The following is a 22,429-nucleotide window of genomic DNA, read 5'->3' on the forward strand; positions in this document are numbered from 1 at the left end:
GTTGTGTGTTTTTTTATATATTTTTGTAATGCATTGCCAATAGAGTTTGATTATAAATGTTATTAAATTTTATCTAGATATATATCTTTTTAAACTATACGTATAAGGTTTTTTGTTACTGCACACATTAAGCCATCTGGTCAGATAGCGCAGCAGTGTCTGATTACCTGTCTGCAGTTTTCACTGCAGACAGTGTAGTTAACCTTTTGTAGCACTATTTCTAGTAAGGAGTAAGGGATTCCTTATATATACACTGCTGCTTTTGTGGTTTTAATTCCAGCGCTGAGGTTAACCCCTTTTTTCATGGTTACAGCAAGCAATCCATGTCCATAGTCTGCTTGCCTTCAGCAAACTATTTGCAGGCTTTCTTGTGCATAATCTTTAGAAGAGGCTTCCTTCTGGGACAACAGCCATGCAGACCAATTTGATGCAGTGTGCGGCGTATGGTCTGAGCACTGACAGGCTGACCAACCCACCCCTTCAACCTCTGCTGCAATGCTAGCAGCACTCATATGTCTATTTCCCAAAGACAACCTCTGGATATGATGCTGAGCACGTGCACTCAACTTCTTTGGTCAACCATGGCGAGGCCTGTTCTGATTGGAACCTGTCCTGTGAAACCGTTGTATGGTTTTGCCCACCATGCTGCAGCTCAATTTCAGGGTCTTGGCAATCTTCTTATAGCCTAGGCCATCTTTATGTAGAGCAGCAATTCTTTTTTTTTTTCAGATCCTCAGAGAGTTCTTTGTCATGAGGTGCTATGTTGAACTTCCAGTGACCAGTATGAGAGAGTGTGAGAGCGATAACACCAAATTTAACACACCTGCTCCCCATTCACACCTGAGACCTTGTAACACTAACGAGTCACATGACACCGGGGAGGGAAAATGGCTAATTGGGCACAATTTGGACGTTTCCACTTAGGGGTGTACTCACTTTTGTTGCCAACGGTTTAGAGGGGACTGCAAATGTACATTGTTTTTACAGGCTGTACACTCACTACTTTACATTGTAGCAAAGTGTCATTTCTTCAGTGTTGTCACATGAAAAGATATAATAAAATATTTACAAAAATGTGAGGGGTGTACTCACTTTTGTGGGATACTGTGTATGTATGTATGTATATATATATATATATATATATATATATATACACACACACACACATATATATATATATATATATATGTATATACATGATTTTATATAGATATAGCTATATACAGATATATATAAGAACATCTATTTAAAAATACATATAACATACTCTACTATGTGCAGAACATTGGAATGTGAAATATTTATAGTAAATGCACAGTATAACACTTTATTAAATATGAATATGAATATTGCATGAATATGATTTTTCCTTTTTTCATTTAGTTCACTGCAAAATGTATGTATATGTTTTTATGCGTTTATATTTCTGTAAATACATATATAAACAAATAAATACATATGTACACACATATATACATACATATACATATGTATATGCATGTATCTCTATGTTAAAGCCCTTTGCCTGCCTTTTTTTTCCTAACACCTGAGACCTCATATCATTGAGCCCTTATAACTTTTATATTCAATTTTTTTAAAATAATTTTTATCAGACAGTGTTTTAATTAGTGTAACTGTACTGTTAAATGTAATTTGATGTGTTTTGCGGAATTTTTTTATTTGTAACAGTTAACCAGAGCTCTGAGGTCGCAGTAATAATTCTAACCTAAATAACAATTGCGCATTTACTTTCAACTTTTAATACAAGCGGAGTTTAACTTGCGATCAAACAGCCTTGAAAACCTGATATTGCTTGTGCGCAAAAGATAGAGCTTCACTCGTAATCTAGCCCTCAGCATTTACTCCAAGGCAATACATTTTGTGAATAAGTTTGTTGTGTGGTACAGTGTTAAATGCTTTGCTAAAGTTTAAATACGGACATGTACAGATCCTCTCTGGTCTACTAATTTAGTAACATGGTATAAGAAATCAGTTAGATTAGTCTGACATGATATTCCAGCAGTGAAACAATAATGTCCTTTCTCTTCTAAATTGTTTGCTTAAAGGTGAGACACAAGCCTTTCCTTTAAAAGAGTTTCCATTAATTTCCCTGCAATTGAGGTCAAACTAACTGGCCTATAGTTAGCAGAATCTTCCCTATTACCCTTTTTATGAAGAGGGACTACATTAGCAATTTTTGGTTCTTCTGGAACAACTCCTGTTAACAGTAACTGATTAAATAACTCAGCTAATGAAGTAGCTATCATGTATCAAAGTTCTCTTAGAACCCTTGAATGAACATTATCTGGACCCACAGACTTATTTAATTTATTTTTGATAAAGCCCTTGAAACCTCTTCCTCTGTAAAAAGTACTATTGTGTATTGTTTTACCTAACAAGGACGTTTTAGGTAGTAAATATACATGGACGCTAATAACTAGCAGTATCATGTATAAAGATGGTCAATATTGAGTTGGTGCTTTCTGACTGACAAACATTTTTGCACTTAAGTTCTAGCTCTATGATAAGAGACTGCATCTGACTGGATTTGGTCTTCTAGTGGAAAGGAACAACTTTTGCATTATTTGCTACTACCATTAGATACTATAGATACAGTTGTCTAAGTGGTAAGCATAGATCCTCACAATTAGGTGTTACCATGGTGACAAGTCACTACAATGACTTGTAGTGTCATCCTCTGGTAGAGGTATTTCTCTACATGTCCTCTGTATATGTATGCCTTAAATATTTGCAATGTTTTTTTGACGGTATAAACCTGTAAATAACCCGCATAGATCCTCACAGGTCACTATGGTGACACATTTTCGCATGAATGCGTAGTCAAGCTCTAGTGGAGGTGTTGCAAGGTTTTATGGAATATAACTGTTATCTTTTTATACATTAATGCACTTTGTAATCTGACCCCCCCATATGTTGGTATTTTTGTGGTGATTTGTCGAGCGTGGTGACTATTCAAATTGAAATGTTCTACTGAATTTTGAATAAATTATTTTTCTATACATGAATTAATTCATTTAATTAATTTGTCTAGTGCTAAAATCCCATTATTTTTCTGAGAGTTTACGATACTCAGCATTTTTCTTGTTACATGTATATAGTAGCTTAATTTTATTGTCTGCACAGACGTTTTTTGTATACCTTGTCCAATAATTACGTGATTTCAATTTTTTTCGAGTATTCCCTTACTATGTGGAATAGAGCAGTGGCAAGATATCTAAGGTTATCCTTTTCCTGCTAATTAAAGGGATACTGAACTCACTTTTTTTCTTTCATGATTCAGATAGAGCATGCAACTTTCTAATTTACTCCTATTATCAAATTTTCTTCGTTCTCTTGGTATTTTTATTTAAAAAAAGCAGGAATGTAAGCTTATGAGCCGACCCATTTTTGATTCAGCACCCTGGGTAGCGCTTGCTGATTGGTGGCTTAATTGATAAAAAAATTGATAATAGGAGTAAATTAGAAAGTTGCTTAAAATGGCATGCTCTACCTGAATCATGAAATAAAAAATGTGGGTTCAGTATCCCTTTAAGACCTTGTATTTGTTTACTGATTCTGAAGTTGCATTGTAGTATGCTGACTAGTGACAGCTGGCTATAAAATACTTTCAAAATATGGTCCCATTTCTATTCCAGGGAAACTATGCCAGATACTGTAGATCTCCTTAGAGGATTATTAAGTGACTGGCATACCTTCCATGTCTAAAATGTTCAGTGTATCTGGTATGTTTAATTATCTTCTTACTATTTTATTGTTAAACTAGTGGTAAAGCCTGTGTACACGGGCCAAAATGTTTAATGAAAGAAATATACTTTATACCCTCTATACTAATATACCCTCTGTTCATCTATCCCCCTATTCCTCTGTCCCTGTCCCTAACCCCCTATCCCTTTCCCCGTTTCCCTTTCCCCCTATCCCCCTGTCCCTATCCCCCTAAAATTACAAAAAATAAAAAAATCTAAGTTTACAAAAAATAAAAAAGCTAAGATTACTGAAAAAAACAAACTTCGTTATCCAAAATAAAAAATAAATATTCCTAATCTAATAACCCCTTTTTTTTTTAAAAAAAAAAAAAGCCACCCCAAAGTAAGACCATAATGTAATCTAAACTACCAATAGCCCTTAAAAGGGTCTTTTGTAGGGCATTGTCCTAAGTTAAACAGCTATTTTACCTAAAAAATTACTAATCCTCCCACTAACATTAAAACCCCCACCCTCCAAACCTCCCAAAATAAAAAAACCTAACACTAATAAACCTAAACTACCCATTGCGCCTAAAGGGGCATTTGTATGTGCATTGCCCTTAAAAGGGCATTCAGCTCTTTTTTACTTCCCTTTAAAGGGCATTCAGCTCTTTTTCACATTGCCCAAAAAACCCTAATTAAAAAAAAAAAGTTTTAAAAAAATCCTAACACTAAAGCCCTAAACAGGTCTAACGGTTCCTGAAGTCCGGCGGAGAAGGTCTTCTTCCAGACGGGTCAATCATCTTCATCTACAGCGAAGGCGGCATGGAGCGGAGATGCGGAGCGGTGTTCCCAGATTTGGCAATCCTCGGTGGCAACAGTCCCCGTCGGCGGTGCTCCTCTGCAGCAGCGCTCCTCTGCGGCATAGAGGCTCCTCTTCATTCGATCATCCGCTGCACACTGAAACCAAGAGAAAGTGAAATCTTATTGGTTGGTGAACAGCCAACAGGATGAGAGCAAATGAAATCTTCTTTCAGTTGCTCTCATTCTATTGGCTGTTCACCAGCAAATAGGATTTCAGTTGCTATCATCCTATTGGCTGATGTGAAAATGTCAGCCAATAGGAATGCAAGATACCCCCAAAAAAATATGGAGTACCTTGCATTTAATCTTCAGTGTGCAGTGGACGATCGAATGAAGAGGAGCTTCCACGCTGCCGAGGAGCGCCGCCGCCGGGGACCGCCGCCGAGGACCGTCTCCACCGAGGACCATCTCCGCTTTGTGTCGCCTGCACTGTGGATGAGGATGATGGACCCGCCTGGAAGAAGACCTTCTCCGTCGGACTTCAGGAACCGTGAGTACCTATTTGGAGCTTTAGTGTTAGTTTTTTTTACATTTTTTTTTTTTTTATTAGGGTTTTTTGGGCATTGTGAAAAAGAACTAAATGCACTTTTAAGGGCAGTAAAAAAAGAGCTGCATGCCTTTTAAGGGCTATTGGTACTTTATTCTTAGATTGGGGGGGTTATTTTGGGGGGCTTTTTTATTTTCATAGGGATTAGGTTTAATTTTTTTATTTTGGATAATGTGGTTTATTATTTTGTGTAATGTTAGACTTTTTTTATTTTCTGTAATTTTAGATTCGTTTAAATTTAGTTTCTTTATTTTTAAAGTAATGTTAGGTTTTTTCATTTTAATTGTAATGTACAATGATTATTTTACTGTAATTTATGAAATGGGGTTAATTTAGGGGGTGTTAGGTTGGGGGCCTAGTGATTAGTTGTTTGCGTTGTGGGGTTTGGCGGCTTAGGGGTTAATGGATTTATTATGTTAATTACGATTTGGGTTAATGGCGGTTTAGGGGTTAATAGATGTATTAGGTAGTTTGCAATGTTGGAGGGGTTAATAATTTTATTAGGTAGTTGGTTAGTTTTTTTTAAAAAAACTTATTGCGGGCGGTTAGTTTTAAAAAAAAAAAAATACTTATTAAAATACTTATTAAATACTTATATATGTTTATATGTGTGTACATATGTATTTAGACATATATAAGTGCCTTGGAGCCCTTTGTAGTCAAGTAGAGGAAAACATGAAAAATCATATTTATGCAATATTCATATTTAATAGTGTTTAACTATGTATGTACTGTAAATATTTCACATTCCAATGTTCTGCACCTAGCAGAATATGTTCTATTTAGTTATAAATAGATATTCCTGTCTATGGGGGAATACGTTAACAAGGTCACAATATTCGAACTTCGTATTTTTGAGCACTTCGGATTAGCGTTTGTGTGAAAACTTTTTACGTTCAACTTGTAATACACGTGCAACCTGACACTTAGAAATAGTTTACTTATAACGCCGTTAAAGCGTGAGCAGTAGCGCAAAATAATGTTACACTCGTAGGGCTCCATTTATGAAGCAGCGGTTGCTACTTCAGAGTCCCATCATTTCAGGAAGTTAAGAAGCAGCGGTCATAAGACCACTGTTCCTTAACCTGTCCGCCAACTTTTAGGTGACGGATTCAAATCATCCCTATTCGATACGATCAGGATAATTAATAGCCCCTGCTAGTGGCTGATTGGCTAGAAATGCTTGTGTAATGATTAATGCCGACAGCGTATGCTGTTGGCATTTAGCGATGTTGAGCGGACATGATTCGCTATAGCAAATGATGTCTGCTCGACATTTAGTAAATTTACCCCATATTCTAGCCCATGATGATTTTATATCCCATTAATTATATAATTGATCAAGTCACATGTATGATGTCATTAATGAACATTATCCCAACCAAATGAGGTAGCACTAAGAAATACAATAGTGCTTACTAGTATTGGTATAATTATTGTGACATATGCTTTTAGGACTCATTGTGTTTTTGATATTGTTGTTTCTGATTTTGCTATTATGAAATTTTAGAAAAAACTATTTTAATAGCAATAAATACAAATAAATAATAAAGCTTTATTATTGAAAAGTGACATGCAATTCTATGATTAATAACATTTGTATGTTTATCTGAGGATCCTTGATTCAGATTGATTTCTAAATAGCTTCACAGCACTATAATATTTTGGTTAGGTTAGGTAACGTGTTTTTTTTTATCACTGTTGGGGAGTAGAGTGATATTCAGGTAAGCTTGTTTGAAATTGCTAATAGTCTTACTAGACACAGTTTAGGTGTTGATGTCATTAATGATGCAAGTGATGCCATGTGTGATATCATTGTTCATTTCTTCCATTTTATCACTAAAAATTCAATTGACCCCAAATTCAGCCATCTTTCTAACTGATTGGAATGTCATAGTCAAAGAAGTGAAAAACCATCTGAGTTGAATAAAACATGGCAAACTCAAATGGATTGAAATGGGTTGCAAAAATGCACAAAAAGTGTTGAATTATAAAACTTTTAACTTATTTGAAAACCCATGTGAAAGGCAACAATGGACTGGAATAATGTTAGTGAGGAATTTGAAAGAAGTACATGACAAGCAAAGTCAAGTAGAAAAGGGGGTCCCATTTGATTTAATTGGCATAAAGTTTGAGACATGGAAAGATAGCTTTGAAATGTCTTCTTCTTACAATGCATATGCTAAAATGCATTATGCCTAAAGGGAGTATATTTTTTTTATCAGAAGTGCACAGAAATTAATAGACAAACATCTATGTTCGTGCCAGGATATCATGCCAGGTTATTGTATAAATATGGAAATCCCCAACAGCAGGGAAGACTTTTCTGTGACATCATCAATTGCATCGCTGGTGCTCCAACCTTTGCAGGTTTCTTGGATTGGTCAACCGTAAGCACAACGCATTGAGAGTTTAATTTGAAGAAAGTAGGTAAAGAGCACCAAGCTTGTCTGTCATATGCACAAGCAGCTAAGCAAAATGTCAACACAGATAGAGCAAAGGTACTCTCATTATTAACAACTATGCCCTCAAAATAAATGCCATAGCCAGAAGGGCAATATTTAGGGCACTAATGCTCATTTTCTAGGTGTCATTAGCTCATATCAAAGCGTATCCTATTTATGTAGGCAATAACACACAGTCCAGAACATAGTTATAGTCAGCCACTAACATTTGAGTTCAGGGGGCCGAATTATCAAGCTCCGAATGGAGCTTGATGCCCCTGTTTCCGTGCGAGCCTTCAAGCTCGCCAGAAACAGCAGTTATGAAGCAGCAGTCTAAAGACCGCTGCTCCATAACTGGTCTGCCTGCTCTGAGGCCGCTGACATCAATCCACCTGATCCTATACAATTGGGCTGACTGACACAAATCTGCAGGGGGCAGCATTGCACAAGAAGTTCACAAGAACTGCTTTATACAATGATAAATGCAGACAGCGTATGCTGTCGGCATTTATTGATGAGTTGCGGACATGATACGCTACATTGTATCATGTCCGCTCGCACTTTGTTAAATTGGCCCCCAGGTCTAACATGACTGACCTTGGTTTGGCAGAGAGACTACAGATTACAGAACAGAGAAGCACCCATGGTATGTAAAGTATGTGTGTTGCTTCCTACTATATGATATTCTTATAAATTAACAAAGGCATTAATTTCAGTTCACAAACAGGTCAAAATATGAAGAAGAATAATCTTATTAGTTAATCACACTTTCACTCAAAGGAATAACTGGTTAACAGGTCATGTAAAAGAACACATTATTTTCCTAATCTGACATGTTACAATCTGTATGCCCAGAACAGTAAGAAACTGAACTGTTGAATTTTACCATATTTTTAGGCAAATCATCCTACAAAGCTCATATACAAGTGATATTTATAGTCTGCTGAATAAAAAAACACTCAACCCATATGCAATAATAACTAAAATACTTTTCATAAACCAAGTGAGCCACATATTTGTTGTTTGTCTTTTGATATTAATTAAACTAAAAAGGTTTTTCACTATAAAGGGTTATACAGAAAACTAATTAAAATAGACAGCAAATGACTGTAAAATATTTTATAAATATATTACCAGCTTTTTCTGTTTTTAATGCTCACCAATAATCAAGTTGTTGGCTTCAAAATTTGTTTAGCCTTGTATATACCCTTGAAAACAATATCAAGATTTCCTTTCAGTTATTAATAAGCAAAGAAACAATGGATTACTGGATGATTATATATATATATATATATATATATATATATATATATATATATATATATATATAAATCAAATAGTCCATCTTTCTATTTATTATAGATAGATAGGTAAATACACATATACAAGTGCAGTGGTGCTTTTTATAGAGAATAAACCCAGAGGTCCCATTAACTGCCCAATGCTACTTACATTGGGTCGTTTCCATTCCAATCCAGGAGGGGGGGCTTTACTGTAGACAAGTGATTCCACTGATGCAGGGAATTCTGGGTCTTCAAATAGTCTTCCATTTTTCATACATTCTTTTTTCAGCTCTGAATAGTTCTGATTCTTCAGAAATGTAACTGAGAAATCCATCTCCTTACAGTGTGCCCTGAAGATTAAATTACAGTTAATAAGATCCTGATTAATTTTGTGTATATTTATCATATTTATTTATACTTTATATACTTTATTTATACAACAACATTTATTTATACTTTAAAAATACTATTCTTACTTTCTCGGCTCCTTTTTTCAACCCTTACTTTATTTTTCACTATCCCTTGCTTTTAGTGTTACCCTGTTTGTCTATATTATCCTTTCAGTGTCATTATTGGTACAAGTACAAAACCCTTTATCCAAACTGCTTGGGATCGGAAAAGGTTTGTATTTTGGAATAGTTTGGATTTCAGAATATTTGTGCATTTGCATCTATAAAATGGCACAGATTGGAGATGGGATGAGACTAAGTTTAAAGAATAATTAATATCTTATATCATTTAGGCAATATTTTCACTTTATAATACAGCTTATACCTGCAACCTAAAGGCAGTTTTAAATAAAAAAAATTAAATACTGTTACAGACATAGTACCTTTAGAAATATAGTAAAGTATTGTAATAAAAAAGGTAATAATTGTTTAAAAAAGTATCAACTAGATAGCACAAAAACAAATGAAAACCAAAGATGCAGGGGGCGGAGCTAGCCTGTGAAGTGAGCAGACGCATCTTAACAGAGCTCCCTGATTTTTACCACTGTAACCAAAGTTTTTCCACCTTAAACCTAGCTATTTTGCCGTCTGGAAGGCAACTATACACTTGGCACCACCTTACCTGTACCTAAGGACAATTTCAACAAATACTCCCTCTACCTACACTCGCTACCCGGCGAGGTAGCTGACACCCACGGGAGCTGCGGTCCTGAATTGAGACCAGAATTGGCGCCTCACTGGTCTGCTGTGTCCTTATCGGAGGGGTAGTGAAGCCGAGCGTGGAGGTGTCTGTCGTTGCATCGTCCGCCTTGCGGTGAGATCGCTGCCATCTTGGGCCTCCCGATGCAGAAGACTGCCCTGCGTGTCCTGGTTCCTCCTAGAGCATCCAGAGGTTCCTTGCCATTGACAGCCATGGCTTCCTAGAGCTGACAGTGATCAGCTGTGAAATGGAGTCGCAACCTCTTGATCAGCACAACCTGTGCGATTCGTTACGGCCAACTTAATAGACTGCAGGCCTACCCACGTGTTGGACAGTGCCTACTACCCATCCAAGTGACCAACAGAGTGGGCCAGCTTACAGGAGCACCCGCTTGCCGCAGGGTAACAGAAAAAAAAGAAAGGAGAAAACCCATAGGGTGCACTTCAGTCCCAGTCCCTCAATCGACACTAACTTACAAGTCCACATGGGGTCATTGAAGGGCCCCAACCTAAATCTGCGGCAGGGCCTACCTACTATTAACATCAAGTAAACAAAATGGCTGGTTCATTTACTCTGTCTGCAGAAGAGGCTTATCAGCCAAGGTATCAGAAAAACCTGGATGAGATCTGGCCATTTTATACCCTTGTTTACAGCCACAATTGCCACATTACTTTGGGGTCTACTTCTTTACTTGTGCAGCTTAAATTTAGCCTGCTAACCTGCACCCTAAAAACTAACTTGCAGTGCTGCATCCTTCAAATCAATCATTAACTCTTACTTGGGAACTTTAATAAGCACTAACTCAGTACAGAGAACTGTATTTTAGCCCTGGTTCAGGCCTCTAAACTGACACAACCACAGTCCACTTACTATAGAGTGCTTTGTATACTATATCTGTCTAAATTATTTTTTCATTGTACCAGCTTGTGTTGCCCCCTCCTCACGCTCCTCTCCCTTTCCTGCTCAGCTAGTCTGGGCAGGTAATTCCACTTACCTTTTACCTCTTTTACAGGACGTATCCTCTTTCCCCTGAGGAGTGTGGGGTGGGTGTTTACTAGGTAAAGGTTTGCTTCTCACTCATGAACATGCCAATATTATGCTGTTCTAGCTTATGTTGATTTGTATCAGTTTGTCCCCTCTCCTCTCCATTTCCCGCTCAGTTTGTCTGAGTGGGTCACCTCCACGCTCCTTTGTCCCCCTCTGTGCGGAAGTATCCAATTTTCACCCAGGGACAGGGAACAATTGTATAAAACCTCTTTATGTTAAATATTTTGTTATTGTGGTTTGTACATACTTTGCATACCCATTCCCCAGGGCACTACTAGGCTTGAACTGTTAGTGCTCCAATATCAGGATAGAGGGTACCTGTTGCCTCCTCTTTTGTGTTTCTGAAGCCGGATCTGCTATCCCACCCCCTCCTTTCCCGTCCAGCTTTTCTGGGTGGGTCACCTCCACCTCCCTTTTCACCCCTCTAAGAGGACGTACCCCAGTACCTGAGGTGGGGAGGCTGATCTAGTGTTGGATATACAATTGATTGTAATGGTGGTGGTGATGTAGTCTTGCTGAGAAGGCTGTGGTCGGCCCCGCTCATCTCTATATTACGTTATATATGCTAGTACTAATTAGATAGTTAGGCGCTGTCTATTGTATAATTTTGTACCTTGTGACTTGCTAAGACCTCATTGTGGTATATCAAGTTTGGCTACAAACATACCCAACATGCCGCACACTTCACGAAGGCACCCTAAAACTCAGACAACTGTCAAAAAGACTGTATTCGACCACTTCTCCCAACAGCTAAAAGACCCAGATCCTGCTAGAGGGGATTTCAGTGATCCAGAATCCCAAGATGAAGGCTCCCAGTACGCACTCAACCACCCATTTGCAGCACTACATCACTAAATCCACTCTTAAAAAAATGTTAGCTGTGCAAACAAAATCTATTACTGCAGAGCTCCAACGCAGTTCAGCAGAACTCAGAAAGGACATCACAGAGATTGGAGACAGAGTAGATACCTTAGAGAGGCGACATGATGACCTCGCTACAGACCATTCAAATCTCCTCTCACATACCGATAGTCTAGCGGACCAAATCACCCAACTGGAGTTCAAGTTGGCGGATGTGGAGGATAGAGCCAGGATAAATGTCAAATTCAGAAGTATACCTGAGAGTGTTACAACCGCTGATCTACAAGAATAACTCAAATCTCTCTTCACAGCATTATTGGGCCCCCTAGAGGGTACCTTACACACTATAGAGTGAGCCCATGGAGCCTTGAGACCAAGGACACTATCCTCTGACAGACCGAGAGATATTGTGGTGTGCTTCCATAACTTTACCTTCAAAGATCGGTTAATGCAGGCAGCCTTCAAAAAAACAACCCTTCCAGACATCTTCAAAGACATCCAGCTACTACCAGATTTATCCTCACATACTCTACAGCAATGAAGGTTCTACATGTCTATAACCACTTCCATCAGAAGGGCAAACATCAAGTACAGATGGGGATATCCCACAAAACTCATCATAACGAAAGACCTCACTCTCTCAAAGCAACGTCCTTTTGGCAAATTGGGGACTCCAAAATGACCAGACACCTTCATCTGTCACCCCTCATCCCAAACTGAGGGCCTTAGCTCCAGAATGGACTGTAAGAGAGCAAAGACTTAAATGCCAGAAACCTGGCCAACTCAATGATTCTCTGTGGCCTCAAGCCTCACTGACTTGAATTGAAACTCACCCCTGAAGTGGGAACATTTCACTATATTGAGATATTGAACACTTACACTGTGCCTCTAATCCCTGGATCTTAAAGATCAAATCACAAAACCTAGACAGCATATCTGCCAAATGTAGCTTAAGAAAACACAATCCCATCTTTTTAAATTAAAACAACTTTTCTATTCTAAAAGTAACAAGGCCAACACCCTGCTAGCAAATAGATTAAGACAATGCACAGGGGCCACACGTATACACACATTAAAACCTTAGACTCCCTTCCCAGATTGGCCAAAAAATTTGTGAATTTTACTCTGCTCTGTACAATATACAGAAACATGAAAACTCTCCAGAGGTTATCAGTTCCTTTCTACACTCCCTGAAACTACCGACCCTCAATACGGATCAGAAGGAGGCTCTCACAAACCCCTTCACCATTCAAGACATCAAACAAGTAATCAAAAAGTTAAAACCTTTCAAAGCCCCAGGTCCAGATGGCTACTCAGCTATCTTTTACAAGACATACATACAGGAAATATCACCCCTTCTACATAGATTTTTTAGCCTTACTAGAGAAGAAGGTGTGTTCCAGAGGGAGTTTCTTGAAGCTTCCTTTGTAACCATACCCCAGCCAGATAAAGACCCCTCATTATGCACTAATTATAGACTCATCTCACTAATAAACGAAGATATCAAGATATACTCTAAATCTTAGCTAACCGAATATCAAGGTTGCTCCCCAATATTATCGATTCAGACCAAGTGGGCTTTATCCCTGGTAGAGAAGGCCCAGATAACACCAGAAAATTTCTCAATATCCTGCTAGAATCCAAGAGACTAAACAAACCCTTTTTTCGGTCATCTCCCTCGATGCAGAGAAGGCGTTTGAACGTGTTGTGGAAGGTGTTGGAAATTTTCCAATTCCTAGATCAAATTGTGTTAGCCGTTAAAGCTTTATATTCTACGCCTACAGCCTCTGTTCACGACAGGGCTGACCTCTGTCCCCTTTGCTATTCGCCTTGGCCATAGAACCCCTAGCAACACATATCAGAAGGGACAGAAATTAAGAGGGAATCACATTTCATGGCACAGTACACAAAATTGCTTTGTTTGCAGATAATAATACTATTCTATCTACTACACCAAAAAAGACAATACCTAGACTATTAGAAATCCTGGAGACTTTCAGCAACCTATCCTATTATAAATTAAACTATAACAAATCTGAAATCTACACTTGGGGACTCCCCGAAAACCTTCCTAAACAAATACACTCTAAGTATAGCTTCACACTGAAGGGAAATCACATAACACAATTAGGGATTAAAATATCCAGTAATATTCACCAAATCATTAATGAAAACTATTGCCCTTTGTTATCTGAACTGAGAACTCTTAGACAAAAGTGGAGCTTTGACACTATATCCTGGTTAGGACGAATCACAGCTCTTAAAATGAGCTTTCTGCCTAAACTGACATATCTGTTTCGTTGCCTCCCAATTAGAATACCCAAACAATTATTACTACAATTCAAAAGTGAATGCACAAAATATATATGACAGGGTAAACCTCCATGTACAGCTCACAAGATTCTACAAACTCTGGGGGGTAGCCTCCCCATCTGTCACAAGATATTACGAGGCGGCGATGCTTACCCATATATCTCAATGTGGGGTTAAAAAAATCCCAAATCAAATGGAGGGATATTGAGCAGGCCTCGCTACCCTTTACCATCCACTTACGTGACCTAATTTGGACTCCAACTTGTTACTGTAGGCATATTTCTGTTAATAACCCAATAATTAGAGAATGCCTTGCTATTTGGGACAAAATCAGACACTATAAATTAATAGCTCCACACCCTTCTCCTATCACTTCCATCCCAGGTCTACTTACGGGCCTACCTGAGTCTCATCCCACAACATGGGCATGTCTAGGATTTGTGAAGGTATCTGACCTAGGGTCCACCTCCTCACAAGGCCATTTCATCACATTAGACCAAATCAGAGAATCCACACACATACCACCATTTATGAAATTAATACACTCGAGTAATATGTCTACTTACAAGCATGGGGTTCAAACTTTCCTCCTCAAGCCAGTTAACCATATGGGAGTCTAAATGGCAGCAAGGGATGAAATTATGTAAACATATGTCTACTAATTACAACCTAATGGAAGGAGCTCTACCCCTTGATAAAACTCCTAATGAAATGGGAAGAAAAACTGAACATATCTATCCCTACTCAAATCTGGCAATGCACACTCAAGTTCTCCAAAAAAGCTATACATTGCATTACCCTGTATAAGACATACTTTAAGCTTCTTATGCACTGGTACTATGTCCTCGCACGATTGGCCCAATTGTTCCCTACTACCTCTCCTAAATTTTGGAGAAACTGTGACCATATAGGAGATATAACACATATATGGTGGGATTGCCCAAAATTGAAACCACTATGGAACACGTGTTTCACCACATTAGCCAGAATAGGGATACCCCTTGCCAAGTCACCAGCTGTGGCCTTACTGCATTTAGGCACATGTACCTTACCTAAACATCACAGCTATCTATGTATATATATTTTCTCTGCTATAAAACTATCCATTGCTAGATCATAGAAAAAAGCAACTCTACCTACCTGGCCCACAATAATTAATATCATTGCGTACATATACTCTATAAAAAAAAATTCTACTCCCTTGAAAACTCTGACATATTTGAAATTATATGGGCTGACTGGAAATCTATGTTTAACACCCAATGGCTTCCCAATACTGACCCCTAAAGGAGGACTCCCCTCCCCTCCTAACCTTTATCCCTTTCACTAATCAACAATTTTCCTATTAGTATCACCCCCTTAAAAACCAGTACAGTACCATTCTCACATAACAGTACCCCTCAATATTCTGATTTTCCCAAACCACACCCCTATTCATCTACTCCTTATTATTGGGTATTCTTTCCCTTACACTAATGAGCAATACCTCTTATTACTATTTGTCTGAGAGAAACCTGTGTATTTCTATTAATACTTGATCTTTTGTGGATATGTATTTAAATGTACACAGTTAATTTTTAAAAAGCTGCAGGCTAAGAAGATTGTGACTTACTGACAGAGAAATGGTCATTTTATATAATTGTATTTTAAAAAAAATTTTTAATGAGAAAGTCTAAATTTTGGCATCATTTTAGAATTCTGGATTGGGTGATTTTTTCCTGAATATTTAAAGGCATAAGAGAGATGTAATGGCATGGGTTTCCTCACTTATAATTAAAAATTGTAACATGTACACATATTTTTTATTACATTTTTAATTAAATTCTGACACTTTACATTACATTTTTTGTTTTGTTTGATTAGGTTGATTTTTATTATATGGGTAAATAATTTGGTACTAGAACCTACAACTCTGTCCTACTCCTTTTACATACCTTTCATCATTTGGTTATAAAGCCTGGCACAGGGCCGCCAGGAATGGAGATCAGGTGGTCTGTGGCTGGGACAGGGGACCTGGGGTAGTCTCGGTGATATGAGCAAAATCTGGCTGGGCAGAAATTCAAGCAATAAGGAAGTGAAGTTTGAGTAGTTTTGCACAGGGCCTGGCCATTCCCTAGTTTCACTAAAACAAAATGGGCTATAAACTGAAGGTGTGTGATATAGCTATAAGTTTAGGGGCATTCAGCAAATTAAAGGGACAGTATACACCAATTTTCATTTAACTGCATGTAATAGACGCTACTATAAAGAATATTATTTACAGATACTGATCTAAAACTCCAGTTTAAAACCGATACTTACTTAGAAGCTCCCAGTTTAGCACTGTTAAAAAGATTAGCTGGAACATCCACTGTAAGTGGTTCTATAGCAAAAAAGCAGACTATCCCCTCCCCCTTCCTCTGCATATGAAAAGGCTCTTTAAACAATCAGGAGCAAGCTGGAGTAAAAATAAGCAAAACTATACATTTAAAAAAAAAAAAGCTGTATAGGCTATATAAATGGATCATCTACAACACATTTATGCAAAGAAAAATCTAGTGTATAATGTCCCTTTAAGAGATGATTGCATGTTCTGCTTTTAGATGTCCTGCAGATTAAACACTGGTGGGCAATTGCTAGTCCTTCAAAGATTTTCCTATGATCTTAGCCCTCTGTTGTGCAACAGTAATGCCCTATTTTTATTACCAGTATCACACATCCTCTAAATCAGGGTTCTTCAAACTTTTTCCCAAGATCAAGTGCAATGATACCCCATATTTTCATAACCCTATATCTGCAATTTTTGGAGAAGAAAAAATGTTGAGTATATTTTATTTCTGATTGTAGTCAAACTTGAAAGTGTTGTAAAAGGGGGGCGGAGCCAACAGCACATGAGAATGGTCGCACTTTTCTAGTGCTCCAGCTATTACCATTTTTCTAAATTGATCTAAGGTGCTTCTTCCAGCAAATTATACCCTCTGAGTATGATGGGATGCATGACAAACTTCTACTTAACATTGGGCGCATAGTATAATACGAGGCTAATGCAGCTACTCTAAGTTAAAACTGGAGGCCTTTTCTGACACTGAGCGGGCAGCGGCCATTTCTCTTACCGCATGGTGAGGAAACTACTCTATACATATTGGCCTACACACTCCTGTATGAACTGAGATCCTCCCTGATATTATCTTACCCTTCTACATCTATGATGGAGGACACGTATTGGATCTTAGCCGAATTGGGTAAACTCCTACAGTCTTATGAGCCCATATTTGCGGCAACTCTGAACAGAGCCCTAGAACCTGCCGATCTCAGCGGCCTACAACAAGAGGTTTACCTAAGCCCAGCCGACTACAATAGCAAAACCGGTGATGCTTTGGGACCTCAGCATCTAATGCATACCTCAGAAACCCTAATGAAGACGGCCGAATACGCGACTTCACAAGAGATCGAACGGCCGAGTAAAGGGACTGTGTCAAGCAACGTCACTGCGGCAAATCATCCCGGAGACAGCGCTCCTCAAAACTCGCATAGGCTAGGTGGAAGGAGTCCACAAATATCCCCAAAGCCTAAAGCAACTACTGACATTGAAGGTCGGCTGCCCTATCGTTGCGGGTCTAGTGAAGCTGGGGCTGAAAGCTTAGTTCCAAAATCCAGCGCCTCCTCGCACGGTCCCCTCTTTACTTACCTGCCATTGCTTATGAGAACCCAGACATCTAGGACCCGATGTCCCAGAGCCGGAGTGGGCTAAACGTAACTCTGCTTTAAATATTGCTGCAGGTAATCGAACTATAGGTTACTGTGCAATAAGTGTGACAGACTAGCAGTGAACTGAACTTTTCACACTACATAACAGATCTCTGTCTCACCTCACAAAGCTGCTAGATCTCAGTTACATATGAAGGTGTTAAAGCCTGAAATCAGTCTGAACATAACTAGGCATCTATGTGGAAATTATATGTTAAAACATAGACTTTAGTGGCATCTGCATCTCTCACTAATATCTATACACGTCTGTATGTTCATATGTTAGATGAATGTATCTTACCACCTTTTTTTTTTTTATTATTATTATTTTTCATATATAGTTAACTTTTATCCATCTGTTGATATAATGTTTGAGACAATACTCCCCAGGAGAATGTATATTAGAGCTATACTGTTATACGCCACCTTTAATAGGCCTATATTAGCTGCATTGCACAAGTTCTGCCACTTTTTATGAGGAACTATGTATGTAGCACATAAAAAGGGTACATGCTCATTATACCTCTATGTTTCTAGTAACCTGATTATATGCCTATATAGCAATGTTATATGTTGAGATCATGTAAGATCTTGGTTTGTTCTAAGGATAGATAACACTTATTTTTGAATTAGCATACAGCACTATCTGTCTTGTTTGTAACATTTCGCACAGTGAAGATAGACCTTTATTGATACAGGTTCATGGTTCAGATAGTTTGTTTTCCAGCCAGATGCCTTGTGCTCCCAATGTTACTCACAGTGCTCCTGTACTTACTATATATTCAAGCTCTTAGTTAGCATGCATATGTTTCATTTGTATACGTTGTGTGCCCTAATTCTGTGCAAACCTGTTTTTCATATTATACTCTGCATGTGGTTAATTGAATTCCCTCACTGTACTGGCTCCCTAGGCGCATAACTAACTATTTAGTTGGCAAATGTAAAGCTGTATTATAACCGCCCTCGTATTGCCCTGACGCACCCTATCTGACTTACATGCAGAGCACCCATATCATCTATTGCCAGATAGTCATAAGACCTTACTGTATATCCCATTGATATTGTCTCTGACTTCGCTATGATAAATAGAGATTACTGTGTTATTCCCTTTGACATGGTTACCTAGTATATACATCTCTAGATGTTCTCCTGCCGATGGGCATAGGGCCCGTGCCCAGGCGACAGGATGCATACCTATTCTTTGGTTTTTCTAAAAGTTTATGAGACTGTGGTTACTATTTAATGTGCCTGCCTTCTTAATATACCCTAAGGGATAACTAGTTAGAGCAGAAGTCAACTTTACAGCCTTATATAAGCACATTAAAATACTAGTCAGGCTCCTTAATGCAGGCTGGTCCTGTACCACCAACAGCTAAAATGGTCCCCCGTGAGTCTCCCTATATAGACTAACAGTCTTGCAACATTTCAACATTAGTATTTAGAGGCATCATACCATAATTGTCCTTGCCCCTGACTACTAGCATAGAACTTAGTATTATCCTTGAACATAAGATGTTTCTCATACTATATCTAAATAACAACCTCCCCCCCCCCCAATTATGCCTAATATACCTCCTTGATCTGGAGGTCGAATTAAGCGGTTAATCTTGCATATACCGCATCCTAAAAATTTTTTATTTCATAAGCTATAACTATACATTACCTGTTGTTCCCATTGTGAAATATACTATAACCCTGACTACTATATATGTATATCTATATTATAAACTAATCTAAGATTACAGGTCATGCAGGGACCGTTACAGTAACTTAAATTCCCCTCTCTAGAATGTATTACACGTTTTTCAAAGCACAATAGCTGCCTTTAATATCAGGTGAGGGAACAGACTTTGTTCAGCCCATGTTAAAAAGAAAAAGAGGTTTCAGCATTCTGTATAACATATATTATAATGCGAATCTTGTATATCTATAATGTAATCATTGAATTGTATTGTACCATCTTCAGTTTGACTTATGACATGTTACTCAAAATAAGCTGTAATGTTTCGCATAACCTCAATAAAAAAAAAAAAAAAAAAAAAAAAAAGAAAGTGTTGTAAAAGATAATAACACACACACCACACTCTCATATAACACACACACTCAGACACCGCACACTCTCATAAAAATACACACAGAGCACACACACTCTCATACAACAACCAAAAACTCATATAACAGACACTCCATACCATACCATACGCTCATATATCTCATTGCGAACCAGTAAACATTGTGTTGCAAACCAGTAATGGGTTGCAACCCATGGTTCAAAAAACCTTGCTCTAAATAAAAAAAACACCTACACTCCCCCACTACTCCCATAATTAGCATGAATTTTTTTTTGGAGGGATGGAAATGAGAATAATCAGTACAGTACTGCCATTTTAACCTATGAATAAGGTAGGTTGTCCACCTCACCTCTACCCTAAAGAGAAAACAGGCAGATGGTCCTTGTTTTGTAAATGATAAAAAATACTTTTCTATAAAGCAAATCTGTCAAATTTCCAATTATTTTTATAGAGCTACTTTAATAAACCTGAATGTCAAAATTAAACTTTCATGAGTCTCAATGTCAATCTTTTTTGAAGATCATACCTAAGAAGGCTTAGTGTTTGTTACATTGTTATATAGTGGACTAAAATCATAAACACTTGTGATTCTGCCAATGGACTTTTCTGTGAAGGAAAGTTCATGTTCTTCACCTATATTTTCCACAGATTCATTAGAGGGCATTTCTATCATTAACATTTATATTTGCATTAGGGGCCAATACATGATATCTCACATGTGAAATGAGAGCCACTTGCAGAGAAGAAAATCAGTAGTTACCTAATGGGAAAACACACAGTTTTTATACACAATCTCATCAAGATAAGAGCCTTATCAGTCCCCCAAATCTCCTGCCCTTCCCGCCCCTCCATAGCTGGGGGCCGGAGCTATGGGTGATTAACCAGACACCGGGAAGGCCACTGGGGAGTGGGGGTTGTAGAGGGGTGTCCGGAACCCCCGGTTCCCAAGAGAGCTCCCTTCTGGCAATCACCCCACCTCTTGCCCTCTCCAAGGGGTACCAATCCCCAAAAGAGTGGAGCTCTGGGACAAGGGGCCGCTGGAGCAACCTGGGGTAAAGGACACCAGGGATGCGGGACAATGTGGCTGGCCGACAGTTCCAGGGGCCCGGCCAGCCGGAGAGGGACTAGACGGTCAGGGAACAGCTCTTTCATGATGATGTGTAAACCATAAAACAAAGCAAATCAAAGGTCTGGGAGACTGCGGTTGCTCTAGAAAACCCAAAGCCGCTGAGAAACAAGAGGGGGCTCGGTAGTAGGGAGTGGAGGTTTAACCCTTGCAGCCTGGTATCTGTGACAGCTCCCCCCTTTCAGTTCGGCAGACCCGGCTATATCCCCACACGGGTCAGCCTGGGGCTGTCCGAGGAACTATTCCACTTCAGTTTGCTGGGAAAGTCGCTTTTTAACGTCCTGTACTGAATGTGAAAGTTGAAGGGCTGCAAAGCTAAATTCCACCGCAGCAAACATCTGTTGTCCAAAGAAACTCGGTTGAGCCAGACTAGGGGGTCCGTGAGGATGGTGAAGGGCCTCCCATAGAGGTACGGTTGAAGCTTCTTAAGGGCCCATAGCCGCGTAACAGCTTCCGGGCTGATGTAGGCAACGGGATGGTCCTACCCTTCCTCGTACACCTGGCTTAGTACTGCTCCCAACCCAAAGATTGAGGCATCCAAACAAAAACGTTTGGTTGGGTTAGGAGCGGCCAGGACAGGGGCGGAGATCAATGCAGTCTTAAGGTTCTGGAAAGCAGTTTCACATTCTGGGGACTACAGGACCTGTCGGGGTAGTTGTTTACGGCTTAGGTCGGTCAGTGGTTTGGCTAGGGTACTGTAATTGGGACAAATTTACGGTAGTACCCTGCAGTCCCTAGGACAGCTAAGACTTGGGTTTTGGTCTTGGGGGTGGGCTAGTTTGCGACCACTGCTACTCCATGTATTATAATGCAGAGTCACTAGTAACTCATGGATCTGAAGATACAAAGCTCTTTGACTTGCACAAATTTTGAGTTGCTGCAGTGAAATTACAGCAAGATGTTAATTTTCATTTCATGTCCCTCCAAGCTATGATCTTGATTTAGTTAATTTGCTTAATTTGTTTACTGCTAAACTCCATATTTGTTATGTTAATTGAACACACACAGTGATAGCTCAGAAAAAAATACTTAAAATTTCTATCCAAATGTGCTCTTTTTGGTGCTTGAGAGGACAGTGTGTTTCCCGTATCACTTTGGATTAATAAAAAAATATATATATATGCTTACATATGTGTGTGTGTGTATGTATGTATGTATGTATGTGTGTATATATATATATATATATATATATATATATATATATATACACAGTATCTCACAAAAGTAAGTACACCACTCACATTTTTGTAAATATTTTATTATATCTTTTTATGTGACAACACTGAAGAAATG

At 38.6% G+C, this 22,429-nt stretch overlaps 1 protein-coding gene across 7 annotated transcripts in view; it reads right to left on the bottom strand.

The window, feature by feature from the left end:
• CAPN6 (calpain 6) overlaps positions 1-22,429 on the bottom strand; it is a 258,328-nt gene that overhangs the window by 164,695 nt on the left and 71,204 nt on the right. For all 7 annotated transcript variants that reach the window (XM_053699313.1, XM_053699314.1, XM_053699315.1 and 4 more), the window contains one exon: positions 9,012-9,192. In XM_053699313.1, coding sequence (XP_053555288.1) covers positions 9,012-9,192 — 181 coding nt within the window. The remainder of the gene's footprint in view (positions 1-9,011; positions 9,193-22,429) is intronic.

Source organism: Bombina bombina, chromosome 1 (genome assembly GCF_027579735.1).
Source record: "Bombina bombina isolate aBomBom1 chromosome 1, aBomBom1.pri, whole genome shotgun sequence".
NCBI classification, from domain to species: Eukaryota; Metazoa; Chordata; class Amphibia; order Anura; family Bombinatoridae; genus Bombina; species Bombina bombina.